Raw genomic sequence first — 26,479 nt, forward strand, 5'->3', positions numbered from 1 at the left:
TAATACGAACATGAATCATTGTGTATCAATTGTGATGACCCTGCTTTGACTGTATTTCAGAGTACAGGAGTTGATATAACTACCACAGACTTCTACGGTCTTACCACAAATGGCCATATATATAGTGCTTGATTCCTGCCATATCATGTATAGGCCTGTGCATCTAATCAGAAAAAATTTATGGAGAGAATCACTTCTACTCATCAGCAGTCACAGATAAATGATCATTTAGGAGTAAATCCCATAATCCTGAGCAAGAACAGAAGCTTATGTCTGGGTATTGTACTTCGAATGATTATGGGCCAGAAATTACTCATAGAATGGCACCATCGCGCTGAAGTGCATATAATGCATTGTAAATGTGAGATTGGCTATTATGTTTGGCCTGTAGGTGCCTAGCCCATTGCAATGGACTTTGTTAGTTGGCTCTCATTTGTGCTTGTCATGTTTTGATTGTATAGGTATGGATATTGAAACAAATAAAACCATGTTTGTTTCATTCATACATACACTTGAAACTTGCTAAGAAAAAGGACACTTGAAAGTTTTATAGATGTGAAGTGGACCAGTTTGGCATAAGCAATTTGAACTGTTCATATTTTTACCATTGATGTGCATTGTCAGGATTGATGTGATTCTATATAATATACATTATGTTAATGAAGTAAATGGATAAGTAGTAGTAGTGGATAAGTAAATGGATAAATCTCATACCTTTGTATCAATATCTGATCGAAAATACATATCATGTTACCCATATCTTGACCTTTTCAAGCAGTAAAAACAGTATGAATTTGAAATTTGATATTAAGGTGACAAATCCTTTTATCTTAGTATCAATTAAGTGTGGGTGACTCTGCGTGTATATTTATATTTGTATCCGTGCGTGGGTGTATAAATGACACATTGCTTATTAATGGGTACGTATATCCACATACATGTGTGCAGGTATGTGTATACATTATTATGCAAACACACAGAGGCATTTGTACAAGAATGAAACAGGGGGTAAACAGCAGACTTTGTCCAGATATATATTTTTGCAGTGTTTTATTGCTATGTTTTATTGCTGTGGACAAGGAAGTGAAGCATTTAGGGACATTCCCAAAAGAGACTCCTAAACACACTTCAGTACACATCCCAAAGCACAACTCGGTTTTCATGCTAGACACTTTGAAAGCTACGGATATATGTATTGCCATATGTTCCTTGACACTTACTCTTGATATTTTGCCTTTCAGTAAAGAGGATGAGTCGTGAACAGATTTTTGTGTAAAGGCACAAGTTGATTGACAAAGAAAATCGGTATCAAAGCATTGATGTATTATTGAATGAATAGGGAGCTTAAGATTTTCGCGACGGGAACGTTCAGAAGAAAAAAACATGTTCTTAGCATGCGCAGAATCGCACGTCAAATCAATCTATTTTTAGCTTGGCATCGCCTGAGTTTTTCACTACGCGTACTGGGCTTTTTTTATGTCTGCACAGTTTGCAACGTAGAGAGCTACTTCTTGCACCGATCATATGGGGGCGCCATTTTATTTTTTATACATTGCGTTTCAGTGTATTCTAAAGCTTCTTTTCAGCACGATGCAAGCAACTGAACTCCAAACAGTTTTAGTGCCTTGACAGCTGGTAACAGATGCTGCAAAAGTGGCCATCTTGGCAGTCGCGCTGCTCTGCACCGCAGCCGGTACGGTAGCTAGTTAGCTAGCGCACTACCTATATGCACGTGAGCCGAAAAGGTAGCTAGCATGCAATGCATGCTATAAAATGTAGCCTGCGGCCCCGCACGGCCCGAACACGATTACAACGGGTCAATGAGATGAAAAAACATTTTTAGACTTTTTTTTTTCATTCTTTCTTTAGCTTAAAATGGATAATTTGGGGTTTAAAACCATTCACAAATTTGCAGAAGATGAAATTTGTGGAAAAAATAAACTTGAAAGAGCAAAAAAAAAACCAACAAAACAAAAAAAAAACCCAAACCCCCCCCCCCCCCCGAAATTTCTGTGATTTTCGGTCGGTCGCGAAGGGCAAACAAACCATTTTTTGGGGGGGCCTTATTCTAAGACACGAACGTGATTATGCTTTGGGAAAAACTTTGTAACTTTCAAATCTATGTCACTTTAACAGATTTCTGTTACCCTGAACATGTAGTGAGCGAAGTTGTAGAGAAAAGACCAAGCTTTGCTTTGATGTACACTGTATGACAAAGCTATGATTGTTTTTCTTTCAAATGACCAGTAACTACATTGTTGTAGACCCATGACTTTTGCACAGAAAACAGTGACAGAAACTTAGAATCTACTCGCCAATCCAGTACTGAATACTCACAACATGTAATATTCAATCACCACATAAAATGCAAGCTATATATGTAACAGGGATGGAAATTTGACAAACACTTTCATTGTAGTGTGGCATTTGGCGATTTATTGACCGGTTTGGGCAGGTTTGTGCGTTTGAGCAGAATATGCTAACTTGGCACGCCGTCAACTGAGTCAGGCATGCGAAAGTGGAACATACACAGTTTACAGCTCTTGAGTTTAGAGAAAGCAATGATCTGCATGCTTGTTTTTGTAAACCACATAAATATTTGACTCTTCTCCATGCTTTATCTTTCAGAGTCGCTGAGTTAGATGTCGGACATTGAGTTGATTGACTGCTACACCACAAGAGACACATGCAGACATCACAGATGGATATCGTCAAAGGTAATGTACAGATATCTTGGACCGTAGAAAGAATATGATTCCTTTAAAAAAAAAGAAAAAAAGAAAAAATTACTTATATGCAAAATATGGATCCTCCTTACCCACTAATGTACATGAGGAAATGTTCCAGAATTCTTTGATTCGTGCCTCAAGTATATATTGTACATGTGTGGGTGTGTTTATGTTTAACTTTTTCGGGGGCCATAATCGGCATTTTGAAACATGATTGGTACAAACATGGTTGCGTCCCGACTCGCTTTGATATAAATAGTGTTTCAAAACGCCGATTCAAAACGCACAAAAAGGTGTGTGTATGATCGGCGCTTCTTTCTAATCATATTTACTGGGGAAACATAAATGCATATCATGTTAACAATTGGCAATTCTCTTTAATCATGTTTGCTGAGGAAGCATAAACGCAATACTGTAAAGGTGGATATTTTCGCACGACTAATTTTTCACGCTCGGTGAGGTAAGAAGAGTTTTGCGTGTTTTTAATTCCACACAATCAAGACATCAACTGTTATATATGTTGGAACAGCTCCCTACTATAGGAGTGTAGAGTTTTTCAGCAATGCGCAATACATGTTCGTGATATTGGCTCTCGCTCGAGCTTGAAAAAAAATTGATCATAAACAGTACCCTCTCATGAACAGCTTTTCAGATCAGTAGTCCAAAATACTAATACTGCCTTCAGAAACTGAGCATAAATCACCCTTAGTAATCATAGTGCAATTATGTCCTGTAATTGTAAAGGGGGGAATTTCCGCGGTATGAACTGAACTGGAAAAACAAGTTTTAAAGTTTGTATAACAGTGATAGTGCTACTGTTTCATGGAATAGAATAATTGAATGCAAACTATGTACAGCTGTATGGATGTTGGTTTAGTGACCACATTCTGGTCATTGTCATTCACTGGGATATGACAATGGAATATCAATGAGGACTTGGTCTTGCAGAAAACCTGGATGTGATCACTGATTTCCAGAGCTGGGACCGAATGACATGGGTCCAGACTTAATCGACCGCATCTTGAGGTCATTTCCAGCTTCCTTAAAAGGCTTATGTGTGCAAGCTTTGACCTGGTGGTCAATGTCACCATATCCTGTGTGGGAAGACAATATGCACCTGTCTCTACCATGGAAGCATTTTCTGTCAGCGTATAGCCTTAACAGTATATCATAGAGGAAAAAATCCAAATGATATAAAACACAAGGAATTGGTGCTGCAGCACAATCATTTTTTTTTCTAAAAATCTATAAATGGAATATCACTGAGTATAGACAATATGTTATATTCATTTTCTTTTTGTTATATAGATTGTTTTTTCCATTTTGTGTATTTTCAGATAATTGATAATACATCCATGCATGTTTTTGATGATTAACTGAAGGCCACACTATGCTGATATTGGTTGCAACCACTATATGCAAAGTAGAAGAGGCGATGAGATCATTTCCTCACTTCTTTTCCAGTGGCATGTAAAAAAAGGATTAAAAATTGTGATTTTTGTTCAATAATTGCGCAGCTAAATTCCTTTTCTCTTCCCCCACCCCCCCCCCCCCAAAAAAAAAAAAAAAATTGCCAGTGCCAAAGATCACCATAGTTTGATACCTAGGATACAACTGATTCCTTTTTATTTTCATTTTGAAAAAGAAATTTTAGTGAAAATGTATCTTAATTTCAGGAGGAGACGTGTGAGTGGCCATATTCTGTTGCTACCCATCACTTTCAGTTTCCATTAAAGGACAAGTTCACCTTCATACACATTTAAAAGGATTGTAAGAATGCAGCAATATAAGTAAAAAACATCAGTGAAAGTTTGAGGAAAATCAGACAATCCGTTCAACAGTTGTGAATTTTTAAAATTTTTGTGTTGGAACCACTGGATGAGGAGACTACTAAGGCTCATGATGTCATATGAGTACAACAGTATAAAGAAAATGTAAAGAAAATTCAACATATTTCAACTTTTTTCGCATAATTAAAGAGCACTTGACTTGCCTCTTTCTAAAGGCAATGGGAATAATATCACCCATAACATACGTCAGTAACGAGTCAAGGGAATGTGTACTTTTTTCAAAAGATGAAATTTTGTGAAATTCTCTTTATGTTTTCCTTATATTGTTGTACGCATGTGACATCATCAACTGCAGTAGTCTTCTCATCCAGTGGTTACTGCACAAAAACTTCAAAAATTCATAACTTTTGAACGGATTGTCCGATTTCCCTCAAACTTTCAATGATGTGTTCTACTAATATTGCTACATTCTCTCAATCCTTATGTTAATGAAGGTGAACTTGTCCTTTAATTCCTCTTTCTGAGTGTGATTTTGCTTAAACTTCTACCAATTATGTTTGTCTAATTTTACTTTATCTGCAGGAGACTGTTTGAACTTTGTATTTAGTGAATATTTTTGCTTGTTTGTGAAATATTTTTGCTTGAAATTACTAATACGTATCACTTTGATTCCGTGGAGTCAAAAACATGTGAAATTCATTTTTGCCTGATGTGATCATGAGAAATTACTCACTCTGAGATTTCCACTTTTACAATACATGGTGTATTGCCAGTTCCAATTGTGCTGTCTATTAACACATACTCAGATTAGAGTTGATTTTTTTATTTCTGGAAATACTTGTTCTTATAAAACATTGATCTGTGGACGCACTCATTTTGTGATAGTGAAACTGACGTAGACCACTCCAAGGAAGGTCATCACTTTATTCTGAGGCCTTCTGACAAAAAGGAAGTAATACGCATGTTTCATGGGCATTAGGGTGGCCACTAAAGTGAACAACAAAGAAATGATATCAACAGAGTTAAGCTCTTGCCACCAACACACATTGACTTCCAGATTAAAGAGAATAAAAACTGGACCACGGACTCCCACATTCAGATGAAGCAAAAGTACAGTTTTAAAAACAGAGAGTCGTTGCAGATGAACTGAATAAGAATTGTTGCAACTCTTCACTTTTCTTTCACTTTCAAAAGATGATAACTCATTGCAAATGTGCAAGACAAGTTTACGCACACTTACACACACCAGAAAAGAAGAGAGAAAAAAAAAAAACCTCTTGAAGACCAGAATTGCGGTGTTCAAAGGGACTGTACAGTACTGGTTGAGGTGGAGAATCAGGTTTATATCATTCCTAAGTGAGATGATGAGAAACCTCTTATGAAATATGAAAGAGCATGTCATTCTAAGAAGGATTCAATGTTTATTTATTGGTTTTCAAATGGCTGAGATATCCAAAAAAGTGATAATAATAAAAGGCGACAGGCCACGCCTTTTATTAGGATCTCTTTGTTTCACCTTGTTTTTGGAAATCTCAGCCATTTCAAAACCGATTTTCATCAAATAAACTTTTTATACCCATTAGAATTGCATGCTCTTTGACATCTCATAGAGTGCTTTCTAATATCTCGCAAAATGTTAAACGCTAAATCGTCACCTCCACCAGAACTGTACACACCCTTTAAGTCTCCTACAGATTATGTTTACATTGAGAACAAATAATTATACCATTACTACAGACTCGCGTGACACCTCTTGTGCACATAATGAAGGATAGATGGGAGCTTGCACCTTATACCAATGACTAGCAATTTGCTCACCAACCTGTTCAGATTCTGTATCTCTCCTGCGGAATTTAGAGTAGTAGTTATCGCTAGGTCTGGCAGGCCATATAAGCCAATATCTCACAAGGTCTGCATTATTGTAATTTTGAATCCCTTTCAAACTTGCATACAGCACAATGGAAAATTGTTTTCCACATTGTCAATAGACCCTTCACGCGTAGAAACACACATAGAAAGTTTGATACTGTACGAGCTGAAATTTTCGCGTACAGATATTTTTTGCGAATTGCTACTTGGAGGACATTTGCGCGTGTTGTTAATTTCGCGGTTGCGACGGTCTAACTGAACGCAAGTATTTGCGTGATGTTATTTTCGCAGTTCAAAGGCGATTCGCGAAATTCGCGAAAATAAAACCACTGCGAAAATTTCAGCTCGTACAGTAGTTCAGACAAACAACCAATTAAAAATGAAATGATGTAATACCCTAGTCACATCTGTTTTTCAAGCACAGACACACACACACTCACTAGAAATAATAACAACAACAATAGCAATATTGATAATAATAAAAATACTACTACTACTACTACTACTACTACTACTACTACTACTACTACTACTACTACTAACTATTACTACTACTACTACTACTACTACTACTACTACTACTACTACTACTACTACTACTACTACTACTACTAACTACTACTACTATAACTACTTCTACTACTAATAATAATAATGATAATGATAATAACTTGAATACATATCTAGCATGGAATGTTGAGGAGGAATGTTGGTTTAAACTACTTTATAGGCCAGCAGGAAGGAAACACTCCTTTAAAGCACTTCAGAATACCAACTTCACTCTGTCAGAGAGGTTTCCTGTCCCCTATCGCAGAAAGCGATACCAAACCTTAAGTTGGATGATGCTATTAAACAAGCCTCACTACTATTGGACACATGTCTCACTGTTTTTGAAGTCGGATGTGTGATAACCTGTTCATTTCCTTGTCCAAATAGCGATAATAACAGTTACTATATGTCTGTATGTCAAATGATTTCATGTAGAGCATAGCATATGTGGCATATCTCTGAGCTCCAATATACAGGTGCTGAGGTACTTGCCAACAGTTTGTTTCTAGCAGTGAGATAGAAAAAAAACAACCAAATCAGCAGCCTTTGTTAGTGTTTATAAAAATGAAATTTGAAAGAAACTCAGTGCTTGAAGAAAGGGGGATTAAAAAAAAAAGGGAAGGGGGGGGGGGGCTATTATCCAGTAGGTTTCAAACCTGCAACTCTTCTCCACAGACACTTGTATATTAGAAATTTTAAAAATGGAAAAATTCAACAAAATGTGTGAATGATGCAAAGACTCAAGTGTTTCATATGTATGTATAGCAAGCAGTTTCACTTAAAAGCCCTGGCATTTGCATGGGTTTTTCCTGCTCAAACTCAGCTCAAGGGTTCTTGAACAGAGACTATGGAGTCACCACTAAAAACTTTCATGTTTTCTGAATCTATTCGAAAAATATACAATCCGACTGAATTTTAAAAACAAAAGCATGTCCAGCCTCCAGATAAGACAACCAAGTTGATATGATTGGATTCTTATGAATTTTTCCCAATTCTTTTGTTGGTATCTTTGGTACAACAAAGTGATGGCACTTCCGCTGGTCCATTCTATTTACAGGTGTAAGACTTATTGTTGTGTTAATATGATGTTAAAACATGGTTATCCACATCCAAGCCTATCAGGACAGTTCTGCAGGGAAAAAACTGGCTCTTGGCCAGTGATCAGGAGGTTACAAACTGTGACAGGGTGGTTAAGCTAAGCAAAAAAAAAAAGAAAAAAGAAAAAAAAAAAGGGTAAGTAAATGAAAAATAAATACATGTAAATAGATTGAAAGATAGATAGATAAATAAATAAATAGCTTATTAACTCAATAAATAAACAAATAAATAAATAGATGAATAAATACATAATAGATAAGTAAATAAATAGATAAATAAGTCTTTAACTTTAGATGAGATTTCCTGTATGATGTCATTATGTCGCAGCTGTAGGAAACTACTCAGCACCTCTCCCTTCCCAAGGACTAAAAATGGCCTGTTTCAGGCTGCCCTTTCACTCGCTATGTGTGTGTGATTAGGTGTGTGTTTTGTGTTTGTTTGTGTGTATACATATTCATACAGTATCCAATTTATATAGATATACCATATTCAATAGAGATTAAAGGTCCTGCTACTTATAACAGAAATAAGGTTGGTAATTATGGGTGGGCCCTATAGGGACCTACACCCCAACAACCAAAGCATGGTCTTTCCAACTCCGTGAGTCACCTGCTGAAACCAACGCATATAGTCAAGTATGGGACTATATGCAAAGTGCTGATTGAGCAATCAGTTCTATAATATCCAGTAAATTCATCATCCTTACAGACAATATTACTGTTAAGTTTTAACCCTCAGAGTGTAGCCAAGTGGGTTCAGACTAGATTCCCTTGGTAATGATTGCTTACTTTTCCCTCTGATGCATGAAAAATCACATACATCATCTGTTTTATAGAATGGCAGACAAATTTTTACCACTTTTTTTTTTCAGTCATGTATCTGGTAATTGCTGATGCATGGCAAATTTACTGGATGCACGGCTAGCTATCTCTTGCTCCAAAACAAGTGTGCAAATGCTTTGCTGAAGTGCACAAACTTTTGCTATAAGTGCGTGATAGTATGTTCGCAGTGACAATAATCAGTGATCATAATGATACCCATCAAGTGTGCGGCCGGTCAAAATCAGTGCCCAGCTCTTGACCAATGAGATTGCAGAATTTTCTCAACCAGTTCTATAGTCTGTATGGTCACAGTACTTGGCAGTGATATTATGATGAATTGTATATATACACACACACACACACACACACACACACACACACACACACACACACACACACAAACACCCAGGGATTGATATTTGCAGCTGCACAGGGCCACTAAAAATTGATGTTGGACATCCAAACTCCCAACTATGAATCTAAATGGATTGTTACCTGTCCTTTTATGTTGGCCATCAAAATTTTGAATGCTTAAGATTTTAGTAGCCTAAATGTAACATGCCAGCAAAGAAAAAAAAGTTTAGTCAATCCCTATATGCATGTAGTTAAAGGACATGTTCACCTTCATAAACATAAGGATTGAGAGAATGCAGCAATATTAGTAGAACACATCAGCGGAAGTTTGAGGAAAATTGGACAATCGATGCAAAAGTTTATGAATTTTTAAAATTTTTGTGTTGGAACTGCTGGATGAGGAGACTACTACACCTTGGATGTCATATGCATACAACAGTTTAAAGAAAATGTAAAGAAAATTCAACATATTTTCACTTTTTTCGCATAATAAAAGAGCACTTGACTTGCCTCTTTGTAAAGGCAGGGGGAATAATATTACCCATAACATATGTCGGTAACGAGTCAAGGAAATGTGTACTTTTTTCAAAAGATGAAATTTTGTGAAATTCTCTTTATGTTTTCCCTATATTGTTGTACGCATGTGACATCATCAACTGCAATAGTCTTCTCATCCAGTGGTTACTGCACAAAAACTTCAAAAATTCGGATTGTCCGATTTTCCTCAAACTTTCAATGATGTGTTCTACTAATATTGCTATATTCCCTCAATCCTTATGTTTATGAAGGTGAACTTGTCCTTTAAGTGTCTTTTGCTATACGTTAATCATAACAGTTGTATCAAGTAACAATAGGCCAATCAAACAGTGAAAGCACCGAAACATGAAGCATGGACACAAGCAAACTGTCATTGAAGGGTTGTCTTAGTTTTGAAGTGCTGAGCTAGCCTTGTATCAGCTAGCCAAGGACCATGACATTTGAGGTTCAAAGATGCAGAGAGGTAAGACAGTAGAGGAGGGAATTTGCGAGTCACATGATAAAAGTCTCCTGACTCTCACCAACCAGGTAGACGAGAAAACAAAATGGCCCTCTCTACTTTATATGTGACCCGCTACAACAAAAGGATCTGAAAGTTGGGGGAGGACAGTTTTCTGAAAATGGCATGACATTAATCCCTTACTCTTCTACTTCAATTTCATATATAGCACAACCCATAAAAGTACTCGGTTGTGGAGATATCAATGATTTTATTAGCGCATGTCAAGTGGTTGAGGAAATCAGAGTTTCAAGAAAAAACGCCTTCAAAGTTTTCCTTCCGACACTATCTTGATCAAGGGGAGGCGAGACAGTTTTCTCTGCTTGACAATATAAGGCATGTTCCTAGCGACCTCCACGGTGTTCATTCAAGCTTAGCACCAGCTGTCTACGCACAACCAATCACTAATCAGGATGCCAGGAATTGACCAATAAGATCACTCCCTCGTTGCTAGGGGCGGAGTCTAGCTGCGGCGCTAAATCCAAATCTTCGGACACATTTCTGTTACGTTGAAAGTCGGAAAATCATGGCCCAGAAAAACGCTGATTTCTTGCCTTTCCTTTAATCATTTAGCTTCAAAATTTCGGCAGATGATAGACAAAGCATTAGACTAAAAAATTATGCCAAAAACAGAAATCCGATTGTTTTGACCAATTTTGATGATGCGACTTCAAACTCGGGTTTTCTCGGCTCAGCCGTCAGCGACTTTAGGATCCTTTTGTTGTAGCGGGTCACATATTCATTATGAGCTCCCTTGTGGAGACCTGCTTTATGAGATCCCTCGTGGAGACATTGTATTTCATAACAATGTTAATAATAATGTTTGATATGTTTAAGGTTTATTATGTTCTGGGCCCCGTTTTATCAAAAGATAAAATCGATTTTAAATTTCCTTACTACACAGGCTGCCATAGACTTACAGTTGAAATCAACTATATAATCAATTTTAACTCTTCATAAAACAGGGCCCAGATTTATTGTCAGTATTGTTTTGGACAAATTATTTTTTAATAGGGTCCAATTTCTTTTTTTTTAAACACAGCAACAACAACAAAATCCCTCTCTACTCTGATGGCCATACTTATGAACACATAACCAATGGGTAAAAAACAAACAAACCTACTTCATACCATTAAGCACACTGATGTAATATATGGCTGTTACAAACAGTAATGCCACAGGGGGCTAGGCCTCGTGCAGGTTGCCAGGAAACATACGGGTGATGTACCACAGGCGGGAAATGAAATATTTACAAACTCAGATCAGGATTTCACACCAAGAAATGCTGAAATTGGGACAGTGGAAGGTCACACTTTGAGTGTTCAACTAACCAATGGATGTGTATACTGATGTGCAAGTTTGCAAACTTTCACTGTGTTATAGATTCCAGTTTACTAGCAGGAACCACAGTTGCAAAGAAGGGGAGGGATAGGAAATCTTACAAACACACACATGCTCAGGTACATCAAACCTGAACTGGTTTTAAAAGATGTTTTTAGCATTCTACACCTATGACTGTCAAAAACAAAGTAAATTAAAGTAATTATGATAAAAGGTAGGTCCCACCTTTTATTAGGACGTCTTTGTTTTTTGATATCTCAGCTATTTCAGAGCCAATTTGATATTTTATATAGATGGGTTCTAATTATCTTGCAAAAAGTTAAAACGTGAATCCCCATCTCAACCAAAACTAGAGATTGTAATTTGTCATCAATGACAAATTAAGGTGATCCAATTTTTTTTTATCAATGATTCGAGTCCTGATACTGCAAAGTCTCAGCTACAACATATTAAAATCTGAGAGAAATTCACCAAAGCATAAGTAAGATAGTGCTCGATAAAGAGAGTCATGTCGATTTTCTCATCTAAAAAATTCCCTCCCATAGAGATAACACGTCATAGCGAAGATAGAAAAAGAAGTACATATGACCTTTGACCCCACTTTGCACAGACAAGATGGCATCTGAGCAAAAAGTGGTTATTTTATGAAATGATCCCTGTAACATGGTCTTTACGTGTGCCAAATATGGGAAAGATAGGACATGTATTCACCAAGATACAGGATGAAACATCTATGACCTTTGACCCTAATTTACATGTCCAAGATGGCGTCTGATCAAGTAGTTGTTTTTTTATGAAATAATGTTTGTGACATGAACTAAACATGTGCAAAATGTGGTGGTGATAGGGTATGTTTTTCTTGAGTTATTGCACATAAAGTTGCAAAAAGAAAGAAATATTTCAATACATCGAAGATAAACTTTAATTTCAAGTAAGTTTTTTGACGTGATCCCGACATCGTATGAAAAAACGAAGGGCACACTCACGATAGCCCTACCTCTCAGCTACAACATATTAAAATCTCAGAGAAATTTACTGAAGCATAAGTGAGCTAGTGCTCGATAAAGATAGTCATGTCAATTTTCATTTCCATAAAAATTGCACTCCCATAGAGATTACACGTAAACTGGTCAAATTTGACAAGGTTACTTTCAATCCATTTTTTCGAGGTGATGTAGTCATCTAATCAAAATTGCGTAATGACATTTATGAAAGAGCATTTCATAAGCTACAACATATTGAAATTTGGGTGAAAATTGGCAAAGGAAAAGTGAGATACGCTCGAGTAAACTTGAAATTTGATGACGTCATTTTGAAAATTTACTTTTTTTACTTTATTAAGAAATCTGATATCTTTTAATCATTTTGTCAGCATAGCCAACCCATGAAATGACATGTACAACTCATCAGCTTTCAGAATGTGTCAAGAAAATGGGGGGTCACCGTCCATCCTGACGAGTAAAATCGGATTTAAAATTGGCGGTTTTTTGGCATAGTTGCACTGTGTATCCCCATTGACGCACGCGCGAAATTTTGAATTTGACGGGCCCGTATGACGTCATATTGAGTCGGATCGACTTGAAACTTGGTAGAAATAATCCTTGACATTTTGGACATCCGATCCGTGTGAAAAAATGGAAAATTTCTATTTCATATTAGCTCTGCGTGCGAATATGTGCGCGCGCGTACGCGTCCGTCCGATTTTTTCAATTTTTCAAAAAATGCTCAAAATGGTCTGAAACGTGTGCAAAAAAAAATTGAGCTCGATTTGAGCATACAAATTTTTCAACGCGCGCGTACGCGCGCGTTTTGAAATAAAAATGAATTTTGAGCATATGAGTAGAATCCGCTTGACTTGAAATATATGTGACGTAAATTTCATTGAAATATTCCACGCCATTAATGAGATATGCATGAAAATGTGTTTTCATATAATGACGTCATAGTGACGTCACGGTCGACTGATCACTATGATTTTACTTGCGCTGTCGTCTTTGCGACATGACACATATATGGTATAAGTTTGACATTGAGAAGCAATGCACTTTCTGAGCTAACCTCTGCACAACTTTTGAGGAGAAATAAAGAAAGAAACAAAGAAAGAAGAATAAAGAATCAGTACAGATACAGAAGGTGATCCGAGAGGATACTCGGATCACCTAATTATACCATCCCTTTAAACCAATGTTTGTTTATTTCATATTCATTTTGAAATAGTGCAGTCATTTCAAATCATCTAAAAGAAAAGTCAAACTTTGAAAACCCGATGACTCTTCTGTCGACTTCGATTACAACAAAAGAAACTTTTCTCATTTGGTGGATTACTTCTAATGCCGCGATGAAATACAAAATTGTACGCCATGTGCTGGCTGTATTTTGAATGCGATGCATGATGCATGCGTCATAGGAGCAAAATACTGTCGGTTACGATGCAATCACCTATGGGTCCCTCTTCGCTCTATTTTCCACGGACCTCTCTGTGATCTGCAAACTCAAATGTTGCTTGACATCGCCACAACCTTAATACCAGCAGCAGGAGCAGACGGCACATGGGCTATGGATAATGCATTTCCCCCCAGATCTCCCTGCAGACAGATGTGAATCATTCCATCAGTATCGTCTGTTGCCACGGCAACCTACTTACTTGATAGTTCATTTGAGATTTTTTTTTTGCATCAAGTCCCCAGGATTCTTGGGGCGAATGCCCTGACAGAGGATTGGGGGGGGGGGGGCAGAGGGGTTGGTAGCAGCTTAGTGGGGGGAGAGGGGAGTTGGATTGGTGGTTGAGGGGGGATGAGCAGCAGCTTGGTTGGGGGGGGGGGAAGGTGGGGTCCAATTGAAATTGCTCCCTCTTTGTTGTCCCCTAAATGTCTTCATCAAACTGGAGGAGGAAACCGGCGTGACTTGGGGAGAGTCTTTTGGGTAGAAATTTGGAGGAGATGGGGAAAAGGCGGTGTTCGTTGTTGTAGGAAGACGTCTAAGTGCAAGCCTGCTCCAGGGAGTAAAGCCCTCCTCTGCTAATGATGCACAGTCGCGCACTAAAAGGTTAGCTGTCGTGGCATAAAGGGGCAGACAGGAATATGTGGTTGTTATGGTCTTTCTCGCCACTTTATACACCTCAATATCACCTGCTTGCATATTTCTGCCTGTATCCTTGGCAATAATTTGGGCCTTTGGATAAATATGTAGTCCATGTTTTGATTATTTCCAAGGCATTTATTAATTCAGTAATTGATGTTTAAGATATCCTTCTCAAAGTTTCAACAGTCTTTCCTTCTTTTTTATAAAGGGCCTGTAGCAGCTGTGTAGCAGTCAATATGGAGTTTCAAAAATGATCTAAGCATTGTGACATGTGTAGGACCTATTTGCTTGACATCATAGAAAGCCAAGAATGTTTGTTTAAACATGTAGATGTCGTTGAACCGAGATATCTATAACTGAAAATGAAACAGACATTTACATCTATCTCGATCAGATTTTTAAAAAAAAATGAACATGTACAAATGCGTGTATTTAATTGTGTATTTTACTCTGTTACAGTATTTCCTTCATGATGCAGAACAAGTAAAAGAAATCAATATGAAGTTAAGACTGGCAAAATGACTTCTGTATAATATAAAGTATTGATTGTTGATTTGTGTACATCAGAAATTGACAGTGTCATGTGTGTGTGTGTGTGTGTGTGTGTGTGTGTCCAGTTGACATGAGGCATCCAACGTGGAAGTAGGTAGGGCCTGGGGAGAGAGAGGAGGATTTGATAATTGCAGAGTTTCGCCTCGCCAGAGGATAAGGTGGTTGGCAGGAGGCATGACTCACTGGTCAGTTTGCCAACGTCTGCCACCCACTCGTTGGCAGCTGAATCATTGTTGGGAGGAGAAGTCAACTCGGAGAGAAAGAACAGATAGAATCCCCTCGAGCTGGCCCATCAGAGGAGTTCAGGCTCCGCTCACTGAACTGTAGAGGGAGCCCTTGCCCAAGTATATGCTGCCTCCTAGGAGAGTTTGATGCGATATAATGCTACACTTGCTGACTTATTTTGGAAACATGTTGAGAGTCATCAGTCGAGTGATGATATTCACAAAAATTAACAGCACATCCAAAAAAAAAAAGTCTCCCATTGCACAATTAACAAAAATACTCTTTAGAATCATCTTCATGTCAGGAAATCACTGACCTCATCATGTTTCTGAAAAAAAGGACAATATTTTTTTTGTTTTTTTTTTAATCCTGTCACAAGAATTCTCTATTTCAAATTCTGCTTCTTGTGTAAATGTTTTGCAAGTCCTGATTTTGTAACTTAATCTCCGTGCGAAATGTATAGTGTTTACAGTATATGAACAGTGGTTGAAGTTGCACAAGCAGAGGAAGTTGTGAAGAGTAAACTGTCATGGTACTGGCTATAGTCCCATTTGGTGAACACTGCAAGTTTGAGTGCCCTCTGAAGAGAGCGATTTGGGCACCTTTAACCCGTTGAGGACGGACTGGGACTGATTTTGCTACAACACACACTTCCCGTAGACCCCTGCCCGAGTTTACTCGGGACTCGTCCTCAACAGGTTAACTACACTGTATGGTTCGATTGATATGCTATTGGATGACAAGTGACCTGCGTGAGTTCAGAGTGTGACTACTGGTTTCAGTCAGGCATAGTAACCAAAGGCAGGATGCATTTCAAGGTTAAACCTGCCTGATGTATGAATTGTGGGTGTGTGGGATGTAATGTTAGGCACAGTATCGACCACAAGCACAAATAAGGTGGCACAACCAGCAACATCAAAGTTAATACTCTCTGTCACTGTGTTTTCGTAACCATGAGGTTGCCACCACAGACCCACCACATGTCTGGATTGCATTCAAGCTGTATTGCTGCAATACTGTAAAAGTGGAAATTTCCATGGTGTTGAAATTTTTGCGCATTTTGCGCAACCAGAAACTAGCGCAAAAATTAAAGCATGCGAATATATTTGCTTCCTATATGTTGCAGTAGCGCATGTCTTGACTCCACGGAATCAGATACATGCGAAACCAATCTTACCCGGCCGAGCGCAAAAAAAATGAACTGCACGAAGTATCCGCTTTTACAGTACTCTCCTTGCTTTGCCCATAGTTTTCAAGAGTGTCCTTATTCTTTCCAGGTCCTCCAAACTTCCATGACAGTTAACTTAAAAATGACAATATAAAACTGAGTGGTATGGATGCAGTTCCAGATGATACCACAAGATGGTTTAGACTGCAAATATTACTTGTTTGTGATGAAGTTCTGGATGTTTCTAATAATGTTTGTGAGTTATAAGCTGTGCAGACACTAAGATGGATATCTTAACTGACTTGCCAAAGCAACTGACATTCCATATAATTGTTGTGTCACCAACTCCATGGTGAGGCAATCAAACAGGCAACTCGCAATGCACTGACATGCAAGAGCCAATACATTTGTCTAAAAACCATGGTGGGAATGAACAGAAGGCCAAAATGAGTTACAAGCTGAGAAATTGAAACAAACAAGCAAACTTTAATTGAATGACTGTTGGGCCATGTTAGGCCAAACATGGTTTGAAAAATAAGTATTTGGGAAATACACCGTATGCTCAGCCTGAAACATGATTCTAAAAGACATGTAGGAAACGGTTCTTCTGTATTTAAGAGTGAACATTGATCTTCATAAGTCTTGCAATGTTCCTTGTTTCAGTTCTTGTAAAGAGATAAAACATCTTTCACATACATGAAGGCAAATGGCCTAAATTGTTAATATGAATACCACCTTTTAATTTAGATTCGTGAGTGCTGGTATGTTACAAATGAATTTAATTCTTGTGAGATGCGATGCTGACCAGCAAACACCAATTCCGAAAGGGACTAAACTCTGTTTACTGTGATTTGCATGGAAGCATTTTAATTTGTCAGTAGCAATGCCAGAATGTCTCATTGCTTCAGTACCTGCTAACTGCAACATTGCATAGCCCTGCTAAATACATGTTTATACATAAAATATTCTCTTGTTGCTTTGCTTCGTTTTCTCTGATCTCCGTTTTGGATTTTTTTCATTCAATTCTTTGCTAGATTCTTTGTTTTTATTTGCATCCCGGCCTCTGATGTAGGAAATTTTGTAGCAAGAAAAGTTGATGGAAGCTTCCACATCAAGGCCTGGACTCTATCAACTTCCTGACACTCATTTCCTGTTCCGCTAAAACGTCACATATACAGAAGGACATATGTATGGACATTCTTTTGTATTCGTTGTAGGTTGCATACGCACATACAACACACACACACACATGTGTAAATACACACATGTATATAAATACATTTATGCATGTATTGTATACATGCATACCAAAGCATACACGATATAAACATACCGGTAAATACCATACAGCATGTACAGTCTACAAAGTCTTCTTTTCTGTGCTTTACAGCTTTTTTATGCATACTTTTCATATCAAAGTTTTATATCGTGAGTACATGTATGATGAACACAGCCTAGAATTCATATAAATGGATGTGCATGTGTGTATATGATATTCATGTATGTACATAATTTTATGCATACATGTATGTATGTCAGTATAGTATATCTTTGTATTATTTATGGGAGAGACAAATGATGCTTCTTCATTCAATATGAAAAATTGTCTCTGCAAGGATTGTGTTATTTCACAGAGAAAAATAACTTCTTTAACAGCAAATTTCAATATGACGTCCCTGCTGAGTTACTGTTAGTTTCATTTTGTCCAGACCACACGGAAGTCATGCCTGGCTGTCAATGAAGTATAGTACCCGGTTCAATGTCACTGTGAGTGTAGAGGGAATACTGCCCTCTGTTGTCAAAAGTATTTGAAGTGGTCAAACGCGCCATACAAGGATTGGGCAGTGCTTGTGCAGAGAGGAACTAAACTCAGTACATCTTGGCTTTATGAGACAGTATGAATTGCACCACTTTGCAGAAGATACTGGATTCTGCCAATCATATCAGTAAGTGTACTGATACTGCATGTTCCCATTGTTGTGCCATTAGCTACTCTGTTCATGTTTATGAGGCTAAAGGGTTCTTTCCGAAAGGTTATGACAACTGAGGCTTTTCGGTGCTCCCTTGCAATTGTGGAACAGAGATTCAAACTCCCCAGAGACTTATAGTACACTGTAGCATATGAACCATTTGGCTCCCAAAGGCTATGGATTAATATACTTCTACAGCAGTAATGAGGGGGAGAGAGAGTGCACATAAGAAAACCACTTCAAAGAGAGCAATGTTGCTTTTACCACAAGTGTGATCAGCGCCCTCTATGGCTAAACTGTGCTCAATGGGCGTGCCCTTGCTCAGAGATTACGTAAGAGCAGATCTGAGGAGCAAGCAGTAATTTGCGACAGCTGCCCAGTGGAATGGGGTGATAAGTACATGTACTGTGATTGCATTTTGTCCAGCACAAGCTACGTGTGACAAAAAGATTGCAGTTGAGGACCTGTTCCAAAATGGAGGAAGCTGACTGACTTTGTGCATCATGCAATATCAGGGCTCGACACTAGCTTTTTTTTGTTTGTTTGGTGGCCCATTTGAGCTACTGAAATCTTTGAATCTGAAATATTGGTGGCCCAAAATAAAAGGAACCATTAAATCAAAGTTGCCCTATCAGATGCTTTATGAAAATTTGGTGGCCTGTCATTGATGTTTGTGAACAGCGGTGGCCTGGGGCCACTGCTCACATAGAGCCCCGCGCATGAGCATTGTGACTAATGCTGCTAATTAGCAGCAAACACATATGATTTCCTCTTATAACTCCACGTGCAGTGTTGGTACAATCAAACATGATTACACGATCACTAATTTTAGTCACCTCCCTCCATCCCTGGGGCCTGATATGGAGCTCTGTTGCAGATTGAGGAAAACTGATATTCAGTGAAATCAGATTCATCACAAAACTTGGCAGACGTAGTAAATCTCTAGATGTAATTTACAATGTAGAATTATGATGCTAACATTTCTGAGTCATGCCAATGTAATGAGCTGCACTTTCAAAACTAATTGTGTCAGGGTAGAACAAAGCACAGATTGATTTGTGGAATACTGCTTGGGTCTTGAATCAAGCTGGTTTAGGGAAGTGGTCATCTGTCTATAAGGAAGCGCTTGTTGGCTTGAGAGCTCTCTTGAATGCCGCTAGTATCGCTGGTAACTAAAGAGTACAGTATATGGAAACGACCAAGCTACATTTTTCCTCATGTGTCATGTAATCCTTATCTGTACTCTTCCTTTGGCTTGAAAACTGATTGTTCACGACAACCTGTCATCTTGTAATAAAAAAAAGATAGAGTTACTGTAAAACCAGAAATACTGAAAACCATAAATTTTTGTGTGCATGAAACTTTTGTACAAATTTCTTGATACTTCTTAAAACTTCTTGATACTTCTTAAAACTTCTTGATACTTCTTAAAACTTCTTGATATGCCTGATGATGTGGTTCCCATTGTGCATGGCAGTGGAAATCAAACAGGAGTAACAGGGATCATACCCAAATATCTCCAACACGCACCCCCTGACAGAATTACACAATGTTTACCCCCGGAACATGCGATCAGGTTCATTTATGGAGTGACGCCGTGAAAAAGTTTGTTCTTGAATAGGATGAGCAAATGACCGTCCCTCCCAAGCATGTCTGTGGACACATGTGTGGACAGTGTGATTAGCAATGTCCTTCAAATTGTCTTGTCCTCCCCCCCCCTCCCTTATGTAATTTATGACTTCCTTCCCGTCACATCAATTGAAATGTTCCACTGTGTGCATGGACATGTAGTGACAAATTGTAGCTTTTCATTCTTAGTTTGCCAGTGGGAATGACAAATGACATACATCTGCACGATTTATTATTAGGCGTACTATTATTGTCATTAAATTATCATCATACATCAGGTGTGGCATCCAGTTTCACATAGGTGACTGAGTTCTGTTACTCTTTAACCAGAACTTTACACGTGCATGAAACTTGCCTGAGTTTCACCAGGAGCCAAGATTCCAAGAAAAAAATGCATGCAAACGTGTTTGTGTATGCAATACACTGAGTGCAATATTTGCAAAAGTTTCATGCTGTGCATGATTCTGGTTTCACAGTATATTGGTTGGTGTATACATGGGTGGGTACAGAACACAATATCAGTATAGAGATCATAGGGCCTATGTATGAAAATGTTAATGGGATCGTATAGTTTTGGTTGATACATCTGTACCTTATTTCAGGTTTCTAACATTTTTTTTTTAGACAATGAGGAACCTCTTATGAAATATGAAAAAGCATGTAATTCCATGAGGAATTCAATGTTTATTTAATGAAATTTGGTTTTGAAATGGGTGAGATATCCAAAACAAAGCAATTCTAATAAAGTGTGGGACCCACATTTTATTACGATTGCTTTGATTTACTTTGTTTTTGGATGTTTCAGCCATTCCAAACTCGATTTTCATCAAATAAACTTTGAATTTCTCTTAAAACGGTATACTCTGTATTATTTCATAAGTGTTTTCTTCATCCCTTAACACCCTTATGACTGTAAAAGTCATTTTCTCCGTGATTTTCACAAGTAAGTCCAGTCGAACAGATTTGATTTACACGCTTTTAGCATACTACCTGGATGAATCAAAATCTACATCGATATCTTATGACTGTAGTTGCTCAACAATGATTGTGATGTGTTGCAGAGCCCCATGTTGAAATCATGATACGCAGAACATATTCGTGTTGGTATTTGTTGGTACGTTGTACATCTAATTTTGTATTGTGACAAATGATGAGAAAAATGTAGACAGAGAAGACATGAGAAGGAAAGAACAGAAATGAGCTGGGAAATAGGAAAAAGTAAAAATGACTGGGAAAAAGGGGAGGGGGAGGAAGGGAGGGTGTGTCAGAAAGAAAGAGAGAGAGAGAGAGAGAGAGAGAGAGAAGAAGAAGAAGAGGAAGAGGGATATGGGGGGGGGGGGCAGAAGATGATGGGAGGGGGAGAGGGCGGGTACTGGAAATTAGAGCTGAAAATGGCGGGAACTTTTCCAACCTCTTCTCCGTAAGTAAATGCTTCTCATTCCCCAAACCCCATTATTATTTCAACATGTGGTGGAGTCAATCCGTCCTTTCCCTCACAGTCTTTTTTTTTTTTTGTTCTGTCCTTTATTTTCATGAAGCACACTCAACAATGCTCAAACCTCAGTGGACAACATGAAAAAGAAAGAAATAAAAAGGAGGCACTTTTTTCATAATTTGGTATGGCCACCACAATGAGAATTTTGGTCTCTTGTTGCATCTTTTGGTAGTAGTGTGTACAGTAGGAAAAAAAAATACCTGCGCTTGATCCCTGTTGTATATCTGCGGGCACATACAAGAGTACAACACTGCTTTGTTGTATAGAATTAACAGTTAGAAAGAAAGGGGCTGGACAACAGATATTACAACTCATCATAAAAATCAAAGAAATTAAGATGGACATTTTTTTCCATCTCGATGCAGATTGTGATGGTTAACAAGGTGGGCTATGTGTGTATCCACACACAAGACCATTATCACGTTGCAAAAATTAACTGTTGAAAACTGATAAAAATTTGTGTGTGTATGAACAGGAGCATATCATCAGTATTGTGCTACTTAGACATGACAAGACATCTTGTGACAAATGCTACTGTGGCTGGATGAAAACAAGAAGTCCCAGTCTGAGTCGTGAGTTTGTGATTGTGTAAAGAAACACAGGGCAGTGGGAATACATTGTCCACTGGTTAGTCATGCTTCATAAAGGCCAAGATATCTCATTGTGTAGAATGTTTTTGAAGACACAATTCTTGGAAGCTGGTGTCAGTGTGTGTACATGTGTGTCTGTGTGTCTGTCTGTCTGTCTCTTTGCTTTTGTGTGTGTGTGTGCATCACGTTGTGTATTGTGGAGATGATTGATATAAGAGTTGATAACGAAGAAGATTCGGAAGGTGGGTCATCAATAATTGTTGACTGCTATATGGCAGACATTGATAAACAAATCTTCTACATGCCCCGTTCTAAGGCAAGTATGAGAGAAAAGAGTGGTGCCAGAGTAAGAAGTGAATTTTTGTCCCAACATTTATTTGAAAAAACAAAAACTAAGATAACAGTTATAATAGGTAATGCTTTACGTGGAATTAAATGCTTTGTGTGCAGTCCGTTTTTTTGTCATTAATGTATAAGAGAGATCTTTAGACTTAAAAGTTTAAACATATTCACTTCATTTTTATATCCATGCATCTCTTTAACTCTGCCCGTTTATTTCCACTGCTATCTTTCTCCTCTTGTGAATGACACAATCTACCTCTTATCAAATTCAAGAAAAATTGTTACATAATGCTGAGGTAGCCCTTAAGCCAGTTGCCATAGTAACCTTAGTCTGCTGCATGGTTCACCTACTCTGTGGCCATGCATTAATTGTAGCATCTTTAGCAACCTCCCTTCATGTTGAGGAGAGGTTACAATCGCATATACACATATCTCATAAAAACATAATGTATTTTCTCTGGCCTTATTCTGGACTTGGTTTGTGTGTGTAGGGGGGGGGGGGTGCATAAAAAATACAATAAAGGGGAAGGGAGAAAAAGGAAGAAAGAGAAGAAAAAGGTCATACAAAGAAATTGGGCCAAATTATGCTATTGTTGTGCCCCTCCCATTACAAGCTAAATTCTTGGTAATAGAAATGATTTTTTTTTTTTGAAATCTTCATAAGATTTGTACCTGTTCTCTTGTTTGCATGACTGTCTCCTCATGCTGTGAGAATTTTGTCAACTGTACATGTGATCTACAAATGCCTGCATTCAAAATTCATCTTACACCTTTAGACGATGTTTAACCCCCCCCATGGAATGCTTCATTGTGTTTTTAACAATGCCTTGTTTAGGTAAATATTGGTGGCATGTGATAGGAAAAAAAAAATCGACTCACCAAAGGCCTATTCATTAAGCACCTTCCCCCTTCCCTCTAATTGTTCCCAATGCCCTCTGGTTCTGACCCGTAATTAAAAACCGAATCAAGTTTCTTTCTCAAGGGATGGAGACCCTGTGAGGAAAGATGGCTAATGAGGTAATAATTGGATGTTAGAGGAGGACTCTCTGGAAGTGACATCTAGCAAATGAACAAATAAATAAATAAAAGCAAAGGTTTGCTGACAGTCAGCAGCAAAAGAGAAGCGATTTCTCTCTGGCTGTATTTATCTTCTTTCCCATGTTTGAAACATGTTTCAATACCCACTATCAAAATGCATTTGCAAAGGCCTTTCAGATTGCATTTCTTGAGTTATTGCATTTATCATCTCTTTTGCATGTCGGGAGGAAGGCCTCATCCCTGCACAGCGCCATTGTGAAGTTGGACCTGAGGAGCACAGATCGTGCAGTTGGCATATGTAGGTCCTAGGCCTATATAGAGAAGTGTTTCAAAATGACTTTGCGTTTTATCATCTCCGTAGAAACACGTTTCTGGGATAACACTATTTTCAGAGTTTCAGAAAGACGTTTCTAACCCCATAGTCAAAACAGCGTTGCATTTATCATCTGCCCTAATCTACCTGAAAGTCATTTGGAAACCTTAATTCTGTGCCAGAAGTGAGCTGTTGATAAATGCACATAAATGTCCATGAAAAATTATGCCGATATTATTTAAACAGACCCAAGTATAAATCTATCACCATGCTAATGAAACTTTGCTGAATAGTTTATTCAAGCATTACTGTCTGTTTTGGCGAACTAGCAGGTTATATCAAGAAAGATATCCTAAGTAGATGTTCTCATTAGATCTGTTGTGAGATGAAATAGCCATAAAGCTAGGTAAAATCTATCTAATAATGGAAATAGTTTACTTTTAAACTCAATTGAAATACAAACTTTTGCTAAACATGAAAACTTGTGTACTGTCAGATACAACTGTCCACAGTTTTTTTTTTGTAAATGTTTACAAAAGATCTGATGATGCAGTCCGCAATAAAACTGATCGCTGATAAAACCAGAACTGATGGAGGCCTGGGGTACCAATCTAATAAAGGCAAAAGATGCTGGCTGAAATGAACAGATAGCGTGGTGACATAATAGTCTTTACGTATGAGTTTGGTTACCCACCATTGTGTCAATATACCAGCAACCGATGATAGAATTCTTTGCGGCCGCTAGATTGTGCCAAGTTACGTAATCGGCGGCAGAGTCCTGGTGATCAAATGTACATGTCTTCCAGGAAATTGATAAGGCATATATCCGCCGACATTTTGCCATGTACACTGTATGACCATGCAGTGTGACTAGCATGTTGGGGATGTTAATACATTTGTATGCTGTTCCAAATCCTCATTGATATTGTCACTATTAACTGACTAAGGTGAATGATGGAAAGTTAAAATAAATATAGATTCTCAGTAACAACAACAACAAAATGGTGTGAAGGAAGGAAAATTGAATACACAATCACCATCTCTTCATTAAAACTGTCAGCCTTCAGTCGATAGAAAGACAACCCAAGTATTCAGGATTTAGTTTTTTCTTGTAGAATTTTATAGGATTTTACACCAAAAAAAAAAAAATGCATTACAGGAGTCTTTAATAGCCTCCAAACATATTGCTATATATCCCACAAAATCCTTGCATGGGAATTATCTTATGTGTAATTGCAAAGGTAATGACAAAAAATAGGATGAGCCAGAACAATAATTGTAGGGTTTCTTTTATCTTTTGTTATAATAGCTTCTCTGCATTAATTCTTTGTTAAGAGAAATGGAAGCCCAGTCTACAATCTTGCCAGAATCAGAACCCTGAAATTAAGAATAAATCTTACACCATACTTCATGTACATGTACCTTATAAGATATGTGCTCAAAATGACTGTTTTTCCCGGCTTGTGTGTGGACACACAACATAGTTGTTATCTTGTGTGATCAGCCTCATGATGCAAAAAAAAATCATCCATTTTGAATTGCTGGTTTTTTGTGTGTGGAAAACCTCATGATGTAATATGCCTTGTGCAGTTTGTGTAAATGAAACATTAAAAAAGAAAATAAAACAAAATTTAATGCAACTCGCTACACTAGGTCTAGAATGAGGCTACATTGTACGTAGGGCCCTGCTGCAGTAATGGTACGGTATAGGCATGCACAGTTCGGAGATTTGAAATGTTTTACTTGCAGGTGGATTAGTTTTTTTACCCATTTGTGAATGATGGCAAACAAAATAAGTGTGTGTTTTTTCTTTGTTTTTGCCACATAATACAAAAATGGACAACTCTTGTGCATAAATGGACCTTCGGCCATGTATGCGTGCGATTCAGCACGCGCCTTCTTCACTTCACACATGGCAGAAGGCTCATTTATGCTCGCGATTCAAAACGCCATTCTTCATTTCTGGTGTGGCTTTGTTGGCGAGTTGTGCTTTTACTTTTCTATTGAAGTATGTAAAGATGATTGTGAGCATGGATCTAACATTTGCCAAATGTTACTCACAAGCGAAATGTAGGAAGCATGTGAACACACCTGTCGTGTGCAGGCATCGATGCTTGTTTCGCAGTTTGTTGCAAAGGGCACTCTTTATACATGATGATGTCATATATTGGTTTGCAGGACGGGGCACCCAATATATCACATCTGTTCCTCGCTTGGAATGAGTGATGCTCACATTTCTCTTGATGGTCTAGTAGCAGTTCCTCTTTGCCTTTTTTTTTTTTCCCGCACTGACATGTTTCCCATGACAGCACAATACTTCTCACTCTGAAATCAAGAATTCTCTCATGAAAAGAATAAAAGAAAAAGAAAAGGGGGGGGGGGGAGACTAGTAGGTCCTGGCCCAGGTTTGTGTCCATATTTTATTGCACACAAACTTGGCATGTTATGTGATGTCCAAAGCAATGCAGTCTCCCTGATAAAACGAGGCT

General features: G+C 38.0%; 1 protein-coding gene across 1 annotated transcript in view; it reads left to right on the forward strand.

The window, feature by feature from the left end:
• LOC140244826 (uncharacterized) overlaps window positions 1–26,479 on the forward strand; it is a 125,494-nt gene that overhangs the window by 69,013 nt on the left and 30,002 nt on the right. The window contains exon 2 of the mRNA XM_072324442.1: window positions 2,629–2,717. Coding sequence (XP_072180543.1) covers window positions 2,687–2,717 — 31 coding nt within the window. The 5' untranslated portion in view covers window positions 2,629–2,686. The remainder of the gene's footprint in view (window positions 1–2,628; window positions 2,718–26,479) is intronic.

This window comes from Diadema setosum, chromosome 2 (genome assembly GCF_964275005.1).
Source record: "Diadema setosum chromosome 2, eeDiaSeto1, whole genome shotgun sequence".
In the NCBI taxonomy this organism is placed as follows: domain Eukaryota; kingdom Metazoa; phylum Echinodermata; class Echinoidea; order Diadematoida; family Diadematidae; genus Diadema; species Diadema setosum.